The 22377-nt window shown below is 48.0% G+C and overlaps 1 protein-coding gene across 3 annotated transcripts; it reads left to right on the top strand.

Moving 5' to 3' along the window:
- Positions 1–6692: 6692 nt before the first annotated feature.
- LOC121166743 (RNA-binding protein 3) lies at positions 6693–9941 on the top strand. Of its 3 annotated transcripts, XM_040996015.1 has the most exons (7): positions 6693–6787; positions 7277–7393; positions 7575–7681; positions 8389–8497; positions 8595–8685; positions 8959–9043; positions 9338–9941. In XM_040996015.1, exons 2-6 carry the CDS (start codon positions 7294–7296, stop codon positions 9017–9019), a joined length of 468 nt encoding a protein of 155 aa, XP_040851949.1. In that variant the 5' UTR covers positions 6693–6787; positions 7277–7293; the 3' UTR covers positions 9020–9043; positions 9338–9941. The 3 variants fall into 3 exon arrangements, with proteins under 3 accessions (XP_040851949.1, XP_040851948.1, XP_040851950.1); XM_040996014.1 differs by lacking the exon at positions 6693–6787 and having other exon boundaries at positions 6883–7393; XM_040996016.1 differs by lacking the exon at positions 6693–6787 and having other exon boundaries at positions 6884–7393; positions 8962–9043.
- Positions 9942–22377: the final 12436 nt, after the last annotated feature.

The following is a 22377-nucleotide window of genomic DNA, read 5'->3' on the forward strand; positions in this document are numbered from 1 at the left end:
CAGCCCTTCATCAGATTGCACAAATTGACAACTTAGATATGACAACAGTTCATCGCAATAAGGAAATGAACCCCATATGGTAGTTATCTCTTGCTGTGCAACAAATTACCTATAGGACTGGTGTTCAGCATAGCAGTTACAAACACAAATTGAGCTACCTGCATCCCGTATCACACACAAGGCCTGGGTTTGAGTCTACCTCTGCTTGTTATCCCAGCTTGTTGGCTGCCCAAGCCAAGTCCAGTCCTCAGGCTCACAGGGAACTTAGACCATATGTTCATGATTGGGGAGGAAGCAGAATCCCGCAAGCTGATGCACACCCTGGAAGGCAGCAGACGATGGCCCAAGAACTTGAGTCCCCTTCTCTATTGCTCCTTCTCTATAAATATGCCTTTCAAATAAAAACAAATAAATATTAACAAAAGAACGGAACTTGAACCCCTGCCACCCGCATGGGAGACCCAGATTGAGTTCCAGGCTCCTGGCTTCAGCCTGGCCCAGCCCAGGCCATTGCAGGCATTTGAGGAGTGAACAAGAGGATAGCAGAGTCTCTATCTATCTATCTATTTATAGATACATACACACATATATGACTTTCAACTGAAAAAAATGAAAATAAAATTTTTAAAAGACTTTTTTACTTGAAAGAGAGAATGGAGGAAAGAGATTTTGTATCCCCTAGTTCACTGCCCAAATGGCTGCAACAGCCAGGGCTGGGCCAGGCTATGAAGGACAAGTCCATCTGGGTCTCCCATATTGGTGCAAGTGTCCAAGTACTTGGTCCATCCTCTGCTGCTTTTCCAGGCACATTAGCAGGAAGCTGGATTGGAAGTTGTTCAGCCAAACTTGAACCAGCAGCCATATGGGATATTGACATTGCAGGCAGTGGCTTCACCCACTACATCATAGTGCCAGCCCCAACACTTTTTAAAATAGATTTATTTAACTTTTATCAGACCAGCAGCCCTGCTTCCCATCCAGCTCCCTGCTTGTGGCCTGGGAAAGCAGTCAAAGAAGGCCTAAATCCTTGGGACTCTGCACCCACGTGGGAGACCCAGAAGAGGCTCTGGCTCCTGGCTTCAGATCAGCGCAGTCCCAGCCATTATGGCTGCTTGGGGAGTGAATCATCGGATGGAAGATCTTCCTCTCTACCTCCCTTCCTCTCTGTAAATCTGGCTTTGTAATAAAAAAAAAAAAAGATTTATTTATTTTTATTAGAAAGTCAGATATACAGAGAGGAGGAGAGACAGAGAGGAAGATCTTCCATCTGTTGATTCACTCCCCAAGAGAGCTCAACGGCCAGTGCTGCGCCGATCCGAAGCCAGGTGCCAGGAGCTTCTTCCAGGTCTCCCACACGGGTGCAGGGTCCCAAGGCTTTGGGCCATCCTTGACTGCCTTCCCAGGCCACAAGCAGGGAGCTAGATGGGAAGTGGAGCTGCCGGGATTAGAACTGGCGTCCATATGGGATCCCGGGGCATTCAAGGCGAGGACTTTAGCTACTAGGCTATGCCGCCAGGCCCTAAAAATAAATAAATCTTAAAAAAAAAAAAGAAATAGTTGAAGCTAAATAACAATATGGGGCTGGTGTCTTACTGCAACAGGTTGAGACACCAACATATTGGAGCACTGGTTTGAATTCTGGATATTCCACTTACAGTCCAGTTTCCTGATCATTTGCCTGGGAAGATAGTAAAAGATGGTCCAAGTGCTTGGGTCCCTGCCACCCAATGGGAGAGAAACCTGGATGAAGTTCCTGACTCCTGGCTTTGGCTTGGCTCAGTCCCAGCCCCAGCTGGGGCATGAATCAGCAGGTGATCTCTCTGTGTGTAACCCTGCCTTTCAAATAAATAAAACTCAATCATTAAAAAAATAGGGGATGCAAAAAATAATAAAAATGCTACATGTCAAATTCATGGGACACAGTAATATTAACTGTTAAAAAATGTTCAATTCTAAATACATCTATCACAAATGAAAATCATAGATAATGTTCCTATAAGCATGCCTTTAGCTAGAAATTATTTTGAATTTTTTTTTCAGTTGGAAAGATGTTTTATTCATGAAGTGACCGAGTGACCGTGGGAAGAGGAAACGGGGAAGCACCTCCCACGGGAGGGTTGCGAGATGGAGGACCCCTTGAAAGGAGACAGGGAGAGAAATACGAATATTTGCAACATAAGGTAATGTTAAGTATTTAAGGAGAGAGATACGCTTGCCCTGGTTAGAGATTACACAATATAAACATACCTCAAAACAGCGCATCAAGCGAGAGGAGGGTGATGCTGCCATGCACTCTGTCACCTCCTACCTGTTGGTCGTCCTGGGGGAGGAGGACAATGCCTCGCCCAATGAGTGCCAAGGACATCAGGAAGGTGCTGGACAGCGTGGGCATCAAGGCAGACGGCGAGCAGCTCAAAAAGGTTAGCTGTGGGGCCCGGTGCGGTGGCGCAAGTGGTTAAAGGTCCTCGCCTTGCACGCCCGGGATCCCATATGGGCGCCGGTTCTAATCCTGGCAGCCCCGCTTCCCTTCCAGCTCCCTGCCTGTGGCCTGGGAAAGCAGTCGAGGACGGCCCAAAGCTTTGGGAACCTGCACCCGCGTGGGAGACCCGGAAGAGGCTCCTGGCTTGGGATCGGCATAGTATCGGCCCGTTGCAGTCACTTGGGGAGTGAATCATCAGACGGAAGATCTTCCTCTCTGTCTCTCCTCTCTGTATATCCGCCTTTCCAATAAAAAAATAATAAAAAATAAATCTTTAAAAAAAAAAAAAAAGGTTAGCTGTGAGCTCAACAGCAAGAACACCAGGGACATGATCGCCCAGGGCATTGGCAAGCTGGCCAGTGTGCCTGCAGCCGGGGCTGTGGCCTTGTCTGCTGCCAGGCTTGACTGCCGCGGCCACCAGGTCGGCCCCTGCAGCAGTGGAACAGAAGAAAGAAAAGTCATTAGAGTCAGCCCACGACATGGGGTTCGGCTTATTTGACTAGATCCTGTGCCCCCCACCCCCAATTAAACCTTTTACGTTAAAAAAAAATCACACCATGGGTGAATGCTTAGCCTAACAGCTAAAAAGCCATGCCCCACGTTGCGTACCTGGACCTCAGTTTCTGACTCCAAGTTCCTAATAATGCAGACCCTGGGAGGCAGCAGAAATGGCTAAAGTGATTGGCTTCTGATTTTGACCTTGGTCAAGGCTTAGGCATCATGAGCATTCAGAAAATGAACCAGTAGATGGGAACACCCTCAACCCTCAAAAAAAAAAAAAAAAAAAGAAGGAAATCATGGGCACCCAAAATTACCTACAATTTTTATGTATCTATTTATTTTTTTAAAGATTTATTTTATTTTTATTGGAAAGTCAAATATACAGAGAGGAAAAGAGACAGGGAATATCCTCCATCTGCTGACTCACTCCCCAAGTGAGCGCAACGGCTGGAGCTGAGCCGAACCGGAACCAGGAGCCAGGAACCTCTTCCAGGACTCCCAAACAGGTGCAGGGTCCCAAGCCTTTGGGCCATCCTTGATTGTTTTCCCAGGCCACAGGCAGGGAGCTGGATGAGAAGTGGGACTGCTGGGATTAGAATAGGTACCCATATGGGATCCCATCACGTGCAAGGCGAAGACTTTAGCTGCTAGGCTATCGTGCCAGGTTCTATGTATCAATTTAAAAGCAGCCAAAAAAGACGACATCCTGGCTAAGATACTATCTGGTTGCCAGTGTTGTGGTATAGTAGGCAAAGCCATCACCTGTGGAACCAGCATCCCTTATGAGCACCAGTTCAAGCCTCTGCTGTTCCACTTCCCAACCAGCTCCCTGATAATGTGCCTGGGAAAGCAGTAAATGATAGATCAAGTCCTTGGATCCCTGCACCCATGTGGGGAGACCTGGAAGAAACTCCTGGATCTTGGCTTTGAACCAGCCCACCTGTAGTCTTTTACAGGCATTTGGGGGAATAAACCAGCAAATGGAAGCCCTCTCCTTCTCTGTCTCTGTACCTTTCAAATAAATAAATCTGTTTTTTTTTTTTTAAGTTGCTTAAAAAATGCTGCCTGGAATACCACATACCCACACCCCACACTGCAGTGCGTAGGATTGAATCCTGGCTCCACTAATGATTCCAGATTTTTGCCAAAGCATGTCCTGAGCTGCAGCAGTTGCTGGATCAAATACTTAAGTCTCTGCCACCCATATACACTGAATTCCAGACGCCTGACTTGAGCCTGTCCAACCTCAGCTGCCGTGGACATTTGGAGAACAATGCAGCACATGAGAGATCTCCCTGTCTGTCTCCCTACCTTCCCAAATAAATACATTTTCTAAAATTAAGACTTGTTTTTAAACTTGTTTTAAAAGAACAGAAGAAAACAAACTGAGAATGTGGAGTCATGGAGGAAATAGTGTAAGTGTGGAAGGAAATGTTAGAGAACGAAAGGTAATAAAGCAGCTGGTTCCTGGAGGGGCTAGTGTTGTAACCCAGTGGTTAAGCCACTGCTTCCAAGGCCAGCATCCCATATCAGATTGCTAATTTCCATTTACAGTCCAGCTCCCTATGAATGCACCTTGGAAGGCAGTAAAAGATAGCTTGAGTGCGTGGGCCCTGCTATCCACATAGGTGACTCAGAGCTGAGTTCCTGGCTCTGCGCTTTGGCCTGGCCCAGCACTGGCTGTTGTGAGCAATGGCGGCATGAAGCAGCAGATGGAAGGGTTCTGTCTACATCTGTTTCTACCTTTCTCTGTGTCACTCCACATTTCAAAGAAACAAAATATTTTTTAAAAGCTGGTTCATGGAAAATATTAAAAACAGACCTTTGCCAAGACTCATTGAGAAGGATGCAAACTACAGAACCAAAATAAATTTTAAAAATAGATGAATAGGGAAATTGCAGACACAAAAGTAGAGGAAAAAGTTCAACTTTCTAGAAAAGAGACTGCATTTAAACTGATGCAGAAACAAATGCAAAACATCAATATAACTAATTTTTAAGACAAAAATGACGGTCAAACATGCACCCTCTAGCAACAACAAGCTTCAGGCACATGGCTGAGTATTTGTCCTAGCCGTTAAGCCATTAGTTTAGGGCACCTGTTTGCCCACACCAGCATGTCTGGGTTTTATTCCCTGCTCTGGCTCCTCACTCCAGCTTCCTGCTCATGGAGACCCTGGGAGACAGCAGGAATGGTCCAAGTGTTTAGAGCCGTGCCACCCACGAGGGCGACCTGGATGGAGTTCCCAGCTACCCAGCTGGAGTACAGCAGCCATTTGTGGCATAAGCCAGCAGATGGGACTTCTTTATCTCCTGTCTCTCCTGGATTTTCTGTCTGCCTGTTGAAAAGAACAAAGGTTCAGGCTCAGACTGATTATTTTTTTTTCATATCATAATTCTATCCAACTTTCAAGAAACTGATAATTACCATCTTATACAAATTGTTCCAAAAAATACAAAAAAATTAACAAAAACTGTCCAACTCATTTATTGGGGCTATTATAGTCTGGATTTTAAAAAAATATTTATTTTATTTTTATTGGAAAGTCAGATATACAGAGAGGAGGAGAGACAGAGAGGAGGAGAGACAGAGAGGAAGATCTTCCGTCTGATGATTCACTCCCCAAGTGACTGTAACAGCCAGTGCTGCGTAGATCCGGAGCCAGGAGCCAGGAACCTCCTCCAGGTCTCCCACACAGGTGCAGGCTCCCAAGGCTTTGGGCCGCCCTCCACTGCTTTCCCAGGGAGCTGGATGGGAAGCGGGACTGCTGGGATTAGAACCAGAGCACATATGGAATTCCGGCTTTCAAAATGAGGACTTCAGCTGCTAGGCCACTGCGCCGGGTGCAATGAAATTTTCCTCAAGAGAAACTCCCTTACTCCATGCAAAAATGTGAATCTTGCTGTTGCCAGAGAAGGCACAGGCTAGACAGAACAACGTGGAGGGCTGCCGCCATGTTGCAGCAAGGTGAGTCCCGGCTGCTCCACTTCAAATCAAGCTCTCTGCAAACATGCCTGGGAAAGCAGTGGAAAATGGTCCAAGGGCCCTACCACCATGGGAGACCTAGATGAACCTCCTGACTCCTGGCTTCAGCCCCCGTTGTTGCAGCCATCTGGGGATGGAAAATCTCAACTCTGCATTTCAGATAAATAAAAATAAAGCTTAAAAAAAGATCGGAGCATCTTGTTTTGCAGAAAACATTTTAGGCGGTTTAATGTGGAGGTGGTTTCAGGGTACAACTAGAGGGTGAGAGCTGAAGTCACAGATAAAAAGGAATGACAGGGTGTAAAGGGTCCCAGCGCTCTCGGCTAAATGTTGGCCACACAGGAGAAAGCCTAAGGGTGAGAAGCAGAAAGTGCGTAAAGGTGCGGTTGAAAGTGGACCAGGGCAAGGAACAGCAGTCCCTTACGGGGTACGAGGTGAACGCGCTAGATGACGGGGTCGGCTGACCTCACAGCACGATGATCAAAGAGACGTGCAGCATCTGGGTCCCGCGGGTAAGGCAGAGGCGTTTTGCTCGCAGGCAGGAGGCTGCCGTTAGGCGGCAGCAAACGCATCAAGGTTAGGTCGACTCTCTCCAACGCGGAGAGTGGATTATTCCCTTAGCTACGCCCTTCCTTCCTCTCCGCCCTTCCTGTGGCCATAGCCAATGAACACGGACGCCGGGGCTCGTTGGAGAGGCGTTCCCATACGTCCGCTCTACGTAGGCTTTATCAAGCGTCTTCCCGCGCTCCAGCTTCCCTGTTTCCTCTGCCTTCCAACGGTTGCCATTTCCCCGGCTCTTTCGTCTTTTTTTACATTTCCAGGTAAGCAAAGTCCAGGTGCTGTGCAGCGGGTTCCTTGACGTGCCGCGGCAGCCAGCGGGAAGGAACGCGGGTCGGGGAAAGTGACAGTCTGACACGTAGGCTGAGGCTTTTTTTTTTATTTATCGGAATGGGCGGCTTAGTGGTGAAACATAGCTCGGTTGTTGGGAGCCTCGGGAGTTGCATCTGAACGCGGAGAGGGGCTGCCGGCCCCGGTGGCTGCAGGGACTACGCTACCTCCGGGACCTGGTTAACCCCCTCCATCGCCCACGTGACCGCCGCCATCTTGTCCGGGCGCGGGAGAAACGTGAGGAGGTTCTGAGTCTGCGCAGAATGACGGGCGTGGTAGCCGGAGCCGGGGCGGAGACTGAGCTTGCGCAGTTGTGACTTTAAAGGACTTGCCCACCCGATGGATGTCCTTTTTTTTTTCTATGTGTTTTCCGTGTGTGGCTCTGTTCGCACTTGCGTAGCTTTTTTTTTTTTTACCTGCAGGACTTGAACTCGCCGCCATGTCCGAAGAAGGGAAGCTGTTCGTTGGAGGACTTAACTTCAACACCGATGAGCAGGCACTGGAAGACCACTTCAGCAGCTTCGGACCGATTTCTGAGGGTGAGGAGTAGGTGCAGCCTTTGTCAGGGAACACCAGGGGAAGAGGGATTCAGGCTTTCCGACATTCCTTTGCCTTGGTTGTAAAGCTTGGAGTCTCTTTGGGATTCTGTGGGTTCCCCACGGTCCCCTTTGCAAGCCATTGCTTGTTGTCATGGCTACCCCCGCCTCTTGCCCTCCGCAGTGGTCGTTGTCAAGGACCGGGAGACTCAGCGTTCCCGGGGTTTTGGCTTCATCACCTTCACTAACCCGGAACATGCTTCAGATGCCATGAGAGCCATGAATGGCGAGGTGAGGTCTTCTGCCTGTAGTGGGGCCCCGTCCCCGTGTGCCATTTTCCTCCGTTCTGTTTTTTCTTTGTTTTGTTTTTTTCTTTTCCCCTATATGTCTCTGCTTGGGGCAGCGTGGCCACCAAGCCCCGCAGTTCCCACTCACAGGAGCGTGACTGCCTTCTGTTCTAGGGGGTGGAGGGCAGCGGCAGACAGAGCCGGGCTGCCTGGGAGGCGACGACTGGTCCTGCATGAGGCCGAGAAGCCACCTGTGGATGGTTGACCTGCTCTGGGCTTAGATAGTAGAGTCTGCAGACCTGTGGGCCTGGCCCGGAGAGGACCTCGTGAGTCTTCTGGGATGGACTCGGAAGCCTTAAACCAAGAGAGGTGTCTGTCCAGCCCTAATAGTAGGGCAGCTTAGAGGAGTGGGGAGGAGAACTCAGCCTGTGTTCAGTCAAGATGTAAGTAGTAGCAGGGGGATCATGGTGGATCCAGGTCGTTTGTGTGGGATGCTGTAGCTCCTGCTTGAAGCCGCTCTGGTCAGAGGAGCTTGTTCTGGAATGCGGCACCCAGAACCTGGTGCTTGGCAACAACTTCTGGGCTCTTAAGCCCACCTGTGCCACCCCACCCCTACCCTCCCAACCCACCCCAAACCCCCGCCCAGTCCCATCTCACCACTGCCTTAGTTGACTGCCACCCATCCTCCTTCTGTCTCCTTGCCACACCTAGTCCCTGGATGGTCGCCAGATCCGTGTGGACCACGCAGGCAAGTCTGCCCGGGGGACCAGAGGAGGGGGCGCTTTTGGGGCCCAGGGGCGTGGTCGCAGCTACCCCAGAGGTAAGTGTCGGAATCCGTTTGACTTTGGAGTTGGTCTGGGGAATCCATCCATTGGTGGCCTTTGGGTAACTGGTTAGACATTTCTTACCTGCTACAGGTGGTGGAGACCAGGGCTATGGCTCTGGTAGGTATGATGCTCGCCCTGGAGGATATGGCTATGGATACACACGGCCCCGAGACTTTGGCAGGTGGGTAATGCAAGGGCTAGTGCTTGTCACACCTGGGTGTGGAGCTGTGTGCGCTATGCATGGCTATGTAGCATAGCATTTCAGGTTTTGTGATGGCATTAATCATGGGATTGTGCCAAGACCAAGTTCTGCATTTATGTTGGCTGTATTGTACTATGACATTTAATTGTAGACATGTTGTGCTGGCATGTATTATGGTTTAATGTGGCACGTGTAACTATATAAACAGCTGTTTATGAGGTATCCATATAAAGCTAGCATGGTTTTTCCCAGAAGCCAGGGGGGTTACGACCGCTACCCAGGAGGAAACTACAGGGACAATTACGACAACTAGGACGGTGCTCTGCACGTCACAGAGGTGAGACCCGGGTGTTGACTGCAAACTTCCTGCTGTACTCCTTGCAACTTCCTGTCCAACTGCTCAGCACTGTGTTTCCCCGCATACCCCAACCCACCAACAACCCCCATCCTTTGCCCTCCCCCCCCCCCTTTGAGTTTGCACAGCAGGGCTAGTTTGCAGGTGGGGGTGGGGTGCTTTCACCTGCTTTCTTTGGGGCTTGAGGGAGGGGGTGTTGAAGGCACCTCTGGAAGGTGAGCAAGATGGCGGCCAGATCCTTCCAGGGGTGATTCTCCCCCTTCTTGCTATTCTCAGATACACAAGGACTAACACTTCTGACCCAGGACCATCCTTCTAAACAGCTGTATTTATAACAGTTTTTTGGAGCTGCACTGAAACACCTGTTTTTAACATCAGCTTTTGTTTTTTGGTTTTTGTTTTTTTTTTTTGAATTGAGCTTCCCAGGGTAGCTTGTGAAAGACCTTTTTAGAAAGCTCCATGTATGTTTATTAAAAATTGAGTGGTTTCTTTTTCCTTGCACATTTGGAGGTAAATTTTAGGATATTTGCAGGGCCTCAGTATTACTCCTTTCATTGTTCGGACTCAGGATTATTTTCTTCTGGACAAAAAAAGAAAAAGCCTATTTGGTCAGACTTTTTCTTCCATTTGTATCTAAAGTTTTTTTTTTTTTTAATGTGTACACATTGTTTACCACGGAAGCAATTTCCAAATGAACTTGGAAGAAATCTGTATCAACATGATAGACTTTTTTTACTCCAGATCATTATCCAGGTTTTAGAGAACTTCAAAATGTTGGTAATTGTCATTTTTACTTAAGTGCTGGAAGAAAGTATTCTGTTGTGTCTTGTGTGCTTAGAATAGTCTCACTAAGCTGAATAAAAGTTGGAACCTTGAAAAACGAGTGCTTTTTTTCATTGTTCACTTCAGAGCTGACTTGAACTTGGGGGCTATCCAGACCTGCAATGAGGGGATAACTGAGCGCCAGGGTAGGCTTGAGTTTCCAGAGATCTTCCCATCATGTTGAATTACTGTGCTCCCTTGAGTATTGGTGTGGGTACCCTGATAAAGGAATGATCGGGGTGGTGAGGACTTCATCTCATAGGATGAGCTATATGCAGCTCCTGGTCCATGATGAAACCTGGGGAGGACTAAGGGATTGGGGAGAGCCTGTTTAAATATTTCAAAGGCAGTCTTGCAGAGAGGACATTTTCCTGGTTCCCCCCTAACCAGTCCAAATAAGCTGGGCTGGACTGAGCCAGGATCTTTATCTGTGTCTTCATGTGCACAACACGGTCTAAGCACTGCTCCAGGTGTGGGCAAGTAACAACCCCAAGTGGAGCATCCAGGACTCCTACAGGGGATCCTGGTAATGGCAGGTGGCAGCTGAAACATTGAACTTCTACATCCCTGCCAGTAATGGGAGAAGGGAGTGTAAGGATTTTGGGTACAAAGTAGTGCACTGGGCTAAGGCTAAGCTTTAGTGCTGGCTTGTCATGAACCCCAGTTCCTGTGTCTACTTCCCATCCAATTCCATGAAAACCTGTAAGAGCAGCAGAGGAGGGCTGAAGTCCCTGGCACCCTGTACCCATATGGGAGACTGGAAAGAAGATCCCCTTACCACTGGGGAGTGAGCCATCAGAAATTTGCTCTGCAAATCTGCCTTTCAAGCATAAAGATTTATTTTTTTTGGAAAGGCGGCTATACAGAGAAGGAGAGAGATTTTCCTTCTGATGGTTCACTCCCCAAGTGGCCGCAACAGCTGGAGCTGAGCCAATCGGGAGTTCTTACGGTTCTCCCACACAACCGGTGCAGGGTCCCAAGGCTCTGGGCTGTCCTGACCTGCTTTCCCAGGCCACAGGCAGGGAGCAGGATGGGAAGTGGGGCTGCCAGGATTAGAACCCGCACCCATATGGGATCCTGGCGCATGCAAGGTGAGGACTTTAACCACTATGCTATTGTGCTGGGCCCAATTTTTTTTAAACATGTAAAATGTGAAACCTTCCTCATGGAGTTCAAGTTCTTAACAGGCATAAACACCCCATATAAGGCCCATTTCATTTCCTGGCTGCCACACTTTGAATCCAACTCACTGATTATGACCTAGTAAGGCAATCAAAGACTCCAAGTCCCATGGACCCACGTTGGGCACATGGAACTCCTGGGAATCAACTCTGCTCTGGCAATTGGAACTATCTGGGCATTGAACAATCAAATGGAAGATCCGATTTCTGTGTAACTGCTAGCTAGGCTGGAACCCCCACCAGTGTGAGCTGGAATTGGGGGTGGGCTGGGCCTGGCTAGGCTGCAGCACCCACTGGCAAATGCCAAGGTGAGGCAGGCCATGCCAGATGAGGGTGCAGCCTAGCCAGGCCCAACAGTCAGCACATGTGAGGACCGGGGGAAGAGGCAAAGCTGGTAGAGGGAATGTGTAGGGTTCGTCTGCTGGACCACCACGCCTAATAGTGTGATTTGGGATGGGGGCAGACCAGGCAGGACTGTAACACCTGTGGCCCTCATGTGAACTAGATCAGGGAAAATCTGACTTCCTTCTGGTACAAGCATAAGTCAGAGTGGGTGAGGGTGGTTTAGGCTTTGCTGCAGCACTGGCTGGCAGAGGATGGCACTGGGGGCTAAATCTGTCAAGTGCAGGTTCCATGGTTTAACCATGAAGTGCATGTGTCAGAGCTGGGCTGCCTCAGTGGCTCAGAGCAGTGGACAGCATATCCAGGTGCACATGGAGGATATGGCAGTCCATCAGAACCTGCAGAGGACACCTGGTACCACAACAGAGGACGGAGGACAGAACAAATCAACTACCCCAGCCACGTGTTGGCAGTGAAAATCTGGGCAAACACAGTGTAAGGTGGACTAAGTCAGGCAGTGGATTCTGGAGAGATTTTATCATGCTTGGAATAGCGAGACTGGCAACAATTCAGAACTATTGAAATATCAAAACCACTTGAGCATGCTCCCTCAGAGCATGCCCAGGTCAGGGACACTGGGAAGGGTGGGAGGATAGGTGGAGCTTCTCCCTTTATCTCCCCCCCTTACCCCAGATACAGAAGAAGGAAAAAAGAATGTGGAAACAATGGTCTTACCCACTTTCCTGTAAATCTTAAAAAAAAAAAAAAAAAAAAAAAAGGTGATCTCTTCATTTGGTTTTAATTTCAAAGGGTTTTTACGGAGAGAGGAGAGACCAAGAGGGAGATCTTCCTTCCTCTGAGTCACTCCTCAAAAGAGTGCAGTGCCCAGAGCTGAGCTGGATTTGAGCCATCCTCCACTGCTCTCCAGTCCAGGCCATGAGCAGGGAGCTGGAGGGGAAGTGCAGCAGCCAAGACATGAACTGATACCCATCTAGGATGCTGGTACTGTGTCAGAGGTTTGTCTCACTAAGCCATGGCATCAACACCAATAGACCTTGAAATCCTTATATGTTCAGGAGGCTGGCCTGTAAGTTAAACTGTAAAGGAAAAGTAGCAAGAGTAGCTGAGGAGTTCAGGAAGGAAGTCCCAGCACCAACTTATGTACCCAGAGGTTGCCCTGGATACTGGTTTGAAATCTGTCACACCCAAAGTGCACAGTGCAGGAAGACAAAGAATTTGCTACACACTTTCCCCAAGTCCATTTTCTGGGCTCTGTAAGGGTGCCCAGGTGCATTTCTTCCAGCGTGTAAGAGACACATTCAAAGCAGAGAAGTAGCTCAAGTGCAAGAATGGGAGCAGGGCTCCCAGGTCTACCTTCTCTGGAACATTGGCAGGGAGCTGGATTGCAAACAGGATAGTCAGGATAGGAACTGGCACTGCCATAGGAGACATGGGCATCCTGAACAGCAACTTAATTCATTGCACCACAGCACCCTCCCTTGCCTTCTTAGGAGTTGTTCATTTATTGGATCAGCAGAATTAGAGATGGAGGGTGAGCGCTTCCATGCGTGGCTTCACTCCCCAAGGGGCTGTGACGGCTGGGGCTGGCTAGGCCATGTCAAAGCCAGGAGCCAGGAGCCAGGAGTTCCATTTGAGTCTCCCACATGAGTGCATGGGCCCAAGCAAACACTTGGACCATCTTCCATTGCTTTCTCTAGGTCATCAGGGGGAAGCTGGGTCAGAGGTGGAGCAGCTAGGACTTGAGCCTTTGTTCACAGGGGCTGTTCAATAGGAGGCAGCAGGCTAACTTGCTGTACTACAGGGCCAACCCTATCATGACTTTTTTGAAACCCACGAACCAGCTTTACTTTTTTTTTTTTTATCATTAACCATTGAAAGAGTTGTGAGATGACATGTCATGGTGGTTTTGATTTGCATTTCCCTGATGAGTGACGTTGAGCATCTTTCAGGGAATATGAGCCATTTGGTATGTCTTTGGAAAAACATTTGCTCATGTCCCTGGCCTGTTTTTTTACATCCGATTATTGTTATTGTTGTGCTGTTTGGTTTCTTACATTTTGAAGAATATCAGCCTTTGAACAGATAAGTCATTGCAAATGTTTCATCCCACTCTGTAAGTTGCCTTTGCCTTGTGTGGGTTGTTTCCTTTGCGGAACCGAGGTTTTGCTTGCACTCCCCCTTGCAAGCTTTTGCTGGAAGAGCCAAGAAAATATAATTTCCCATACAGCAGCTTTTTGCCTGTTTTCCCACTGGGGCCAGTTGTGGTTGCAGGCCTTAAGCCTAAGGCCAATACCTTATGACGAAGTTTTGACCATGATCCAAGGATGTGAATTTGCAGGGCAACGTCCAGTTCCCAACAGACTGTCCTTGCCCAATGTGTTTTCATGACATCACTGTCACAGTTTGGTTGGCTCTGTGAATTTATTTCTGAACTCTATTCTGCTTGTTTTTGCCTGTTTTCATTCTAATATCATATATTTTATTTTACCAATTTTTATGAATATAGATTTTCTGTATTTGAAATCCAGGGTTACACAGAGGGACAGGGAAAGAGAGAAAGAGAGGTCTTCCATCTCTCTCCCTCCCTCCATCCCTCCTTCCCCATGCTGTTTGTCATTGCATCTTTCAAATAAATAAAATTTAAATCTTAAATATTCATTGTAAATAGGAGAAGGTCATGAAGGGGGTTAGTTTGTTCAGCTGCCAACAGTGGCATGGATGGGGGTAGCTACCACATTTTCCTGATGGCCTGTTCTGTCCCCCTGCCCATGCCGTTCCACAGTTAGAGGCATTTCTGCTCTAAGGATCCCTGGAAACCATATTCTTAACATGCCCTCTGATGTTTGTTTGTCAGGTTACTATTTTCTGGATACTGGTCCTGGACCACCTTCCTTCTTCCCCTTGCTATGTACAGATCTCAGGACCCCTCTCGCTTCCTCAGGCAGCAGAAGTTTCCATTTGCCTAGCACTAGATGTCACGGCTTTCCTTCTCTAAAACCCAAAGATCTGGTATTGATGCTGTCACTTAGGTAGAGTCACTGTCTGAGAAGCCTACATGTATCCGGTTCGAGTCCCAGTTGCTCTGCTTCCTACCCATCTCTCTGCTAATATGCCTTGGAAAGCAACAGAGGATGGCCCAAGTACTTGGGCTCATGCATCCACATGGGAGACCCAGAAGAAGCTCATGGATCCTTGGCCTCTGACTGGTACAGTAAAAGCCATTGCAGCCATATGAAGAGTGACAAGTGAGTGGAAGTGTCTCCCTCTTTCAGAAAAAATAGATCTTTAAAAACAAAACAAGGGCCTGGCATAATAGCCGACTGGCTAAAATCCTCACCTTGCATGGGCCAGTGTCTCATATTGGCACCAGTTCTTATCACAGATGCTGCACTTCCCATCCAGCTCCCTGCCTGTGGCCTGGGAAAGCAGTAGAGGATGGCCCAAAGCCTTGGGACCCTGCACCCACGTGGGAGACCCGGAGAAGGTTCCTGGCTCCTGGCTTTGGATTGGCACAGCTCCAGCTGTTGCAGCCACTGTGGGATGACTCAACAGATGGAAGATTTCTGTCTCTGTCTCTACTTCTCTCTGTAAATCTAACTTTCCATTAAAAAATAATAAAATTTTAAAAATCTCAAAAATAAACAGGACTGGGCCCGGCACGGTGGTGCAAGTGGTTAAGGTCCTCGCCTTGCACACCCGGGATCCCATATGGGCGCCGGTTCAATCCTAGCAGCCCCGCTTCCCTTCCAGCTCCCTGCCTGTGGCCCGGGGAAGCAGTCGAGGTCAGCCCAAAGCTTTGGGACCCTGAACCCGCGTGGGAGACCCGGAAGAGGCTCCTGGCTTCGGATCAGCATGGCATTGGCAGTTGCGCTCACTCATCGGACAGAAGATCTTCCTCTCTGTCTCTCCTCTCTGTATATCCACCTTTCCAATAAAACATAATAAAAATAAATCTTAAAAAAAAATTAACAGGACCACTTTGAACACCTCTGTCTCCTTGTATATAACCCAGGGATGATAAAGTTAGCTCATTAAATGAGCTACATCTGGGGCCAGTGCCATGGCATTGTGAATAAAGTTGTCGCCCACAGCGGCATCATCCCATATGGGATTTGGTTCGTGTCCCGGTTGCTCCACTTCCAATCCAGCTACATGCTAATGCATCTGGGAAAGCAGTAAATTATAGCTCAAGTCCTTGGGACCCTGCACCCGTGTGGGAGACCCAAAAGAAGCCCCTGGTTCTTGGTTTCAGTGAGGCATAGTCAAAGTCATTATGGCTATTTGAGGGAGTAAGCAGATGGAAGATCTTTGTCTCTCCTCTCTCTGTAACTCTGCCTTTCAAGTAATTTTTTCCATTTTTTTTTTTTTAAATTCTATGAGGAAAGACACAGAGAGAAAGATCTTTCATCTGCTGGCTCACTCCCCAAGTGTCAATAATAACCAGAGCTGAGCCAATTTGAAGCCAGGAACTGGGAGCTTCTTCCCGGTCTCCCACAGGGGTCCAGGGTTCCAAGGCCTTGGGCTGTCCACTGCTTCCCCAGGCCACAAGCAGGGAGCTGGATGGGAAGTGGAGCAGCCAGGATACAAACAAGCACCCATTTGGGATGCCAGTCCCTGAAGTCAGAGGATTAACCTATTAAGCAATGACACCAATCCCCTCACAAAAATATTTTGTTCTTTATCATTATTGTTATTATCATTTTGCGATACCGTTCCATAGGTCCTGGGATTTTCCTGATCCCCTCCCCAAATTCCCTCTCCCTCTACCTAGTTCCCCTATATTATTACTATAGTATAGTTCTTCATAAACAATCATATGTCCATCATTGCAGAAATGGACAATGGCAAAGAGTCCAGCATCCTACTGTCAAAATATAGTAATCCTCACATTTCTGAGATTTTCATAACTCTAAGATTCTTTCTTCTGCCTCATTCTATTTTGGAGACTTTCCATGATACTTTCAATTTGCTCCACTGTATTCTTAATTTCTGATATATCTGATTCATTTCCTGTGTGACATGTTCCTTAAATTCCTTGAACTCCTGTATTACATGCTTTTCATTGATAAGAAACTTTATAACAAGTGTTTTGAATTCTGTATCCCCCATTTTCTCGATGTATTCCTCAGTTAACTCTGAGGTTGGCAAAGGCTTTTGCTTCTTTGCAGGGGAATCTTCAGTAATATTCATTGTGCCTTTGTCTCTTCTTTTGCTCTTGGTCATTGTACTTCTGATTAGCAGATTCTTCTTCTTGGGGCAGGTTTCTAAGCTTTGTCACCCACAAGTCTACAGTTCGATTTTATTTATTGTAGTTGGTACCCAGCTCTAGTTGGGTTGTGCCATTCCCTCCAGCGAGTTCCAGGTCTGGGTTCTTATGTTAGATTTCCACCATGGTCTCTGTAGCCCCAGCTCCTGGCTCACCACTCTCCACCTCCTGTGATACCGTGCTGAGGCTGCACCATTGTCTGTACAACCTTTCTCCCACTTCTAGTTGGAGTAGGTCCCAGGATTAGGGAGACACCAGGTATCCTATATAGCTAGGTTGTTGGTGGTGCTGATCTTGCCAGAACCTGTTGGCTGTTAGGTCTGAGGGCCACACGGACCTATTTTGATCCGTAGGATGCAATAGTCGGTATTATTTTCACTGTGGGACCAGTGCAATGCACTGAGCTCAGTGAGTTCGCTTCTAGCTCAGCACATGTGCAGTTCACTGTTGTCCCTGCAGTCTTTTCTTTTTTAAGATTTATTTATTTTTATTGGAAAGTCAGATATATAGAGAGGAGGAGAGAGAAAGAGGAAGATCTTCCATCCAATAATTCACTTCTAAGTGACCACAATAGCCAGAGCTGTGGCGATCCGAAGCCAGGAGCTCTTCTGGGTCTCCCACATGGGAGCAGGGTCCCAAGGCTTTGGACTGTCCTTGACTGCTTTCCCAGGCCACAAGCAGGGAGCTGGATGGGAAGTGGAGCTTCCAGGATTAGAACAAGAGCCCATATGGGATCCCGATGTGTTCAAGGCAAGGACATTAGCTGCTAGACCACCATGCCAAGCCTGTCCCTGCAGTCTTAAAGTTTTTTCACACTGTACAAAATGGCACCTGATATGCCACTACTAGAGTTCTTGACCATCTGGCCGTCAGGTCTGAGGGCTACTCAGACCTATCTTGGGTGGAACTTGTAGAATGCCACATTGTTGCAGTTCACTGAGCCAGAAATGAGTTCACTCCCAGCTCAGTGCTTGTGCTGTACTGTTCATAGCCTTTGCTTCTCTATACAAAATGGTGCCAATTTGGCACCAGAGGGCTGACTGGGCTGTGAAATCCACCCTATTCCTGCACTGCCCATCTGGAACCTGCCGCTCTGTCTCTGCTCCTGGTCAAATCAAACAGACCAGCAGGACAGGCAGTTCTTTGTCTGGGTTCACCTCCCAAGCTCCCAGTGAACGTCCCTTCCCACCTTGTTGCTGGTGGAGTTCTGGCTGCTGGTAGAGTTCAGATCACCACTCACTGAATGCCGCTGGGGTATCAGTCACTGCAACACCACACCACTGTGTCCGCTGCTTTCCTGTGTCTGTCAGTCTCCAGGTACCCCTCTGCTGTTGTTCTGTCCTCTCCTATTTCCTGGAATGTGCCCTCTCTGCTTCACACTGGCTAATGTTTGTCTGTTTAAACATGTCCTTACCCTATTCTGCCATCTTGATTATCCAAAAATAATTTTTAAAGATTTATTTTATTTTTATTGGAAAGTCAGATATACAAAAAAGAGAGAGAGGAAGATCTTCTGTCTGTTGATTCACTCTCCAAGTGCTTGCAACAACTAGAGCTGCACTGATCTGAAGCCAGGAACCAGGAGCCTACGCTGAGTCTCCCACATGGTACACGGTACCAAAACTTTGGCCTGTCCTTGACTGCTTTTCCAGGTCACAAGCAGGGAGCTGGATAGGAAGTGGGGCCATGGGGATACAAACTGATATGGGATCTCAGAGCGTGCAAAACATGGACTTTGGCCACTAGGCTACCGCACCGGGCCCATAAATAATTTTTAAAAGATAAAAATTAGCTACACCATGGGGAAAACCTAGCACAGCACCTGCTGATTGTCATAGAGTGAATAAGTGACAGCATGTATTGTGTGTTGCCCTATAATACAACTAGGAGTGGGATGCCAGATTCAAAAGTTGTTTTGCTTAGCAGTGAGGCTTTGGTGGATTCTACATAAAACAGATTAAGAGGGGTACATTATGTGTGGTGTGGTAGGCTGAGGCACCAACTGTGATGCCAGTGTCCCTTATAAAAGCTGGTTTGAGGGCCCAGCACGGTGGCCTAGTGGCTAAAGTCCTTGCCTTGCATACTCCAGGATCCCATATGGGTGCCAGTTCTAATCCCGGCAGCCCCACTTCCCGTCCAGCTCCCTGCTTGTAGCCTGGGAAAGCAGTCGAGGACGGCCCAACACCTTGGGACCCTGTACCCGTGTGGGAGATCCGGAAGAGCTCCTGGCTTCGGATCAGATCAGCTCAGCTCCAGCCGTTGCAGCCGCTTGGGAAGTGAATCAAAGGAAGGAAGATCTTCCTCTCTGTCTCTCCTCTTCTCTGTATATATCTGGCTTTGCAATAAAAATAGATAAATCTTTTTTCTATTTATTTATTTTTTATTATTTTTTTTAAAGATTTATTTTTATTATTTTTTCATTGGAAAGGCGGATATACAGAGAGGAGAGACAGAGAGGAAGATCTTCCATCCGATGATTCACTCCCCAAGTGAGCGCAACGGGCCGATACTATGCCGATCCGAAGCCAGGAGCCTCTTCCGGGTCTCCCACGCGGGTACAGGGTCCCAAAGCTTTGGGCCGTCCTCGACTGCTTTCCCAGGCCACAGGCAGGGAGCTGGAAGGGAAGCGGGGCTGCCGGGATTATAACTGGCGCCCATATGGGATCCCCGGGCGTGCAAGGCGAGGACTTAACCACTTGCGCCACCGCGCCGGGCCCAAAAATAGATAAATCTTAAAAAAGAAAAAACTCAGCTGGTTTGAGTCTCAGCTGCTCCACTTTTCCTCCAGCTCCCTGCTAGCGAGCCTGGGAAAGCAGCAGAAGCGCCTGGGCACCTACACCCATGTGGGAGATCTGAACGGAACTGTATGGTACTTTTGGTTTTGGCTTGGCCCAGCCCCAACCAATGCAGCCATTTGGGGATGAACCAATAATTCAAAGATTTGTCTCTTTTTTTTTTTTTTGCCATTTTGCCTTTCAAATAAATAAACAAGTATGTAAATAAATCTTTAAAAAGAAATAAAACTGTATAATATTGGGGAGTGGAATGCCTTAAGGAAAATAAAGCAGCATGGAGATGGAAGTGATGCCCTTTTACAGAGCATTCAAGGGTAAGGGTAGTCAGGGCAGGCACCACGGAGGAAGCAGCCTCTGCACAGAGACTTGAGTTCCGGGGGAGCCAGTAAAGAGGAACTGTGATAGGAGGCCATGGCTTCACCATGGCGTTCTGGCTACCTTGTTGCTGCACAGGCCTTATGGATAAACTCATCTTAGTCTTGGCAGGACATGCTGAGCTGATGCAAGGCCATTCCCAGTTCATGTTGCCAGTTCCCAGGCAGGCTTCATGAGACACTCTCCCTCTGGCCTGCTGAGGTTCCGGAGGGGTGTAAGGCTATCTTGGCCTCCTCTCCCCGGGGCTCTGTGTTGGCGCAGTGCTCAGCTGCAGTGGGAACTCAGCCATGGCGAACGATGTCTTAGCATCTGCCAACGCAGTCCTTCTGTCCCTTTCCTCGCCATGATGCCTGACATGAGAGATGTGAACTGGAAACCTGTGGCTGCTCTTGTTTTTGGATGTCTACGTGACATATGAATATAACAAGGGCTCATTTATTTTTAAAGATGTAATTATTACTTATTTGAAAGACATAGTTGCTGAGAGGGAGAGTTAGAGAGACAGAAAGAGATCTTTGATCCAGTAGTTTATTTTTCAAATAGCTACAACATCCAGGTCTGGACCAGGTCATAACCAGAAACCAGGAACAACACCCAGGGCTCTCACATAGGTGACAGGGTTCCAAGCACTTGGTCCATTTTCCATTGCCTTCCCTTGTGCATTAGCAGGGAACTGGATCAAAAATGGAGCAGCTGGGACTTGAACCAACACTCTAATATGGGCTGCAGTATCATAGGCGGTGGTGGCTTATCCCCCTATGTCAGGACTCTAGCCCTGAGCCAAATTCTTCTCATCAGGAAATAGTTTTTACTATTCAGAAAAAAACTTCAGAAATGAGATCAGTGAATGAGGATGACATGGCTACACTCCTACACTCAGCACCACAGCTCCTCCCATTTCCCCGTTGGCCATGATTCTCAGCACCTCCTGATCATCCCAGGCCACCTGCTTCCCCTCAAGCCATGCTCCATTCTGTCTTGTGAAGTCGGGCCGGCTTCTGCCAGTGGAAGTCAGGAAAAGCAGCCTCAGCCACTGCAGGCCTTACTTTCCTTTGTGTTTCTTCCTTATGCTGGTGCACTCCCCAAATGATCCTAAGCTTCCTTTTGCATTTCTCAACTCGGGGCGGGGCCAAATGGGCAGCAGGTCTGGGAAGAAAGAACAAGCCTGAAAAAGAAAAGGCATGGTTGTGTCTCCGTGAATGGAGTCACCCCACTACTGAACATTCTCTTCTCTTTTTTAGAAAAAGATGTAATTATTTTTATTTATTTATTGAAGATGCAGATTTACAGAGGAAAGGAGAGAAAGATCTTCCATCTGCTAGTTTACTCTCCAGATGACTGCAACGGCTGGAGCTGAGCTGATCCAAAGCCAGGAGACAGGAGCTTCTTCTAGGCCTTCCACATGGGTGCAGGGTCCCAAGGTTTTGGGCTATTCTCTACTGCTTTCCCAGGCCACAAGCAGGGAGCTGGATGGGAAGTGGGGCAGCTGAGACATGAACCAGTGCCTGTATGGGTTGCTCAAACATGCAGGTAGAGGATTACCCAGTTGAGCCATCACGCAGTTCCCAAAGAACCTTTTAAAACAGCGCCAGTTTCCCTATCTTTTCTGTACAAATCTGGTTTGGTTTATTGGTTGGGCTCCTTTCACTATGATTTTGGCATGGAAACAGCCCCAGCTCCTCTTGGAATGCAGGGGGCCTGTGGTTCGCCATGGCTGAAGCTTTGTTTCCAGAGGTCATGATCACAACCAAGGTCACTCACAACCAAGCGAAGTTGCTTCTAGTGCCTTACTACCCGCCCCCACAGGCCTATGGCCCACATTTCCCCCAACCATGCCAAATCTGTACTAAATACATTTTAAATTCCTTTTTCCCACTCTAAGGAACAAAAGCTAAGTGTTGGTCCAATTCAACCAATATACAATGCTTTTTGGAGAATTCCAGAAACTGGCCTTAATAAGAAAGTTGCCTAAGGCACAAAGTAATCAGCACAGTACCTTCAGCATGGCCAGGGGACTAGAGCTGCTGGGATTAGAACCAGCACCCATATGGGATCCTAGGGTGTGCAAGGCGAGGACTTTAGCCACTAGGCTATAGTGCCAGGCCTGAGGAAGAGATTTACGTCTACAGCTCGGACAGCCATGCTTCCCGTCAGAGGTGCCTCCACAGAATGTTGTCACAATGACTGGGAAAACTTCTCTCCCGCGTACCACTCGCTTCATTGTGCTCATGTAGCTACATCTGTATTTTCGTATGGAAGTTCTGGTTGTGTTTTGTTCACCGGAGAGATTGGCTATCCAGGCATTAACCTGCCACCTCCCAGGTTGCTAGTATCCTGAGGAAATTTTGCTGCCTTTCTTTTCCCTAAACCCCTACCCTGAGTTACTGGATTTTTTTTTTTTTTTAAGATTTATTTGAAAGTGGAACAGCCAGGACTTGAACCAGCACTCTGACCGTACCAAAATGCCAGCTGCAGTTATTGCATTCTTTGTGACAAGTGTTAGATTTGGGTTGC

This window comes from Ochotona curzoniae, unplaced genomic scaffold (assembly GCF_017591425.1).
Source record: "Ochotona curzoniae isolate NIBS_2020 unplaced genomic scaffold, NIBS_Ocur_1.0 patch216, whole genome shotgun sequence".
NCBI lineage: Eukaryota > Metazoa > Chordata > Mammalia > Lagomorpha > Ochotonidae > Ochotona > Ochotona curzoniae.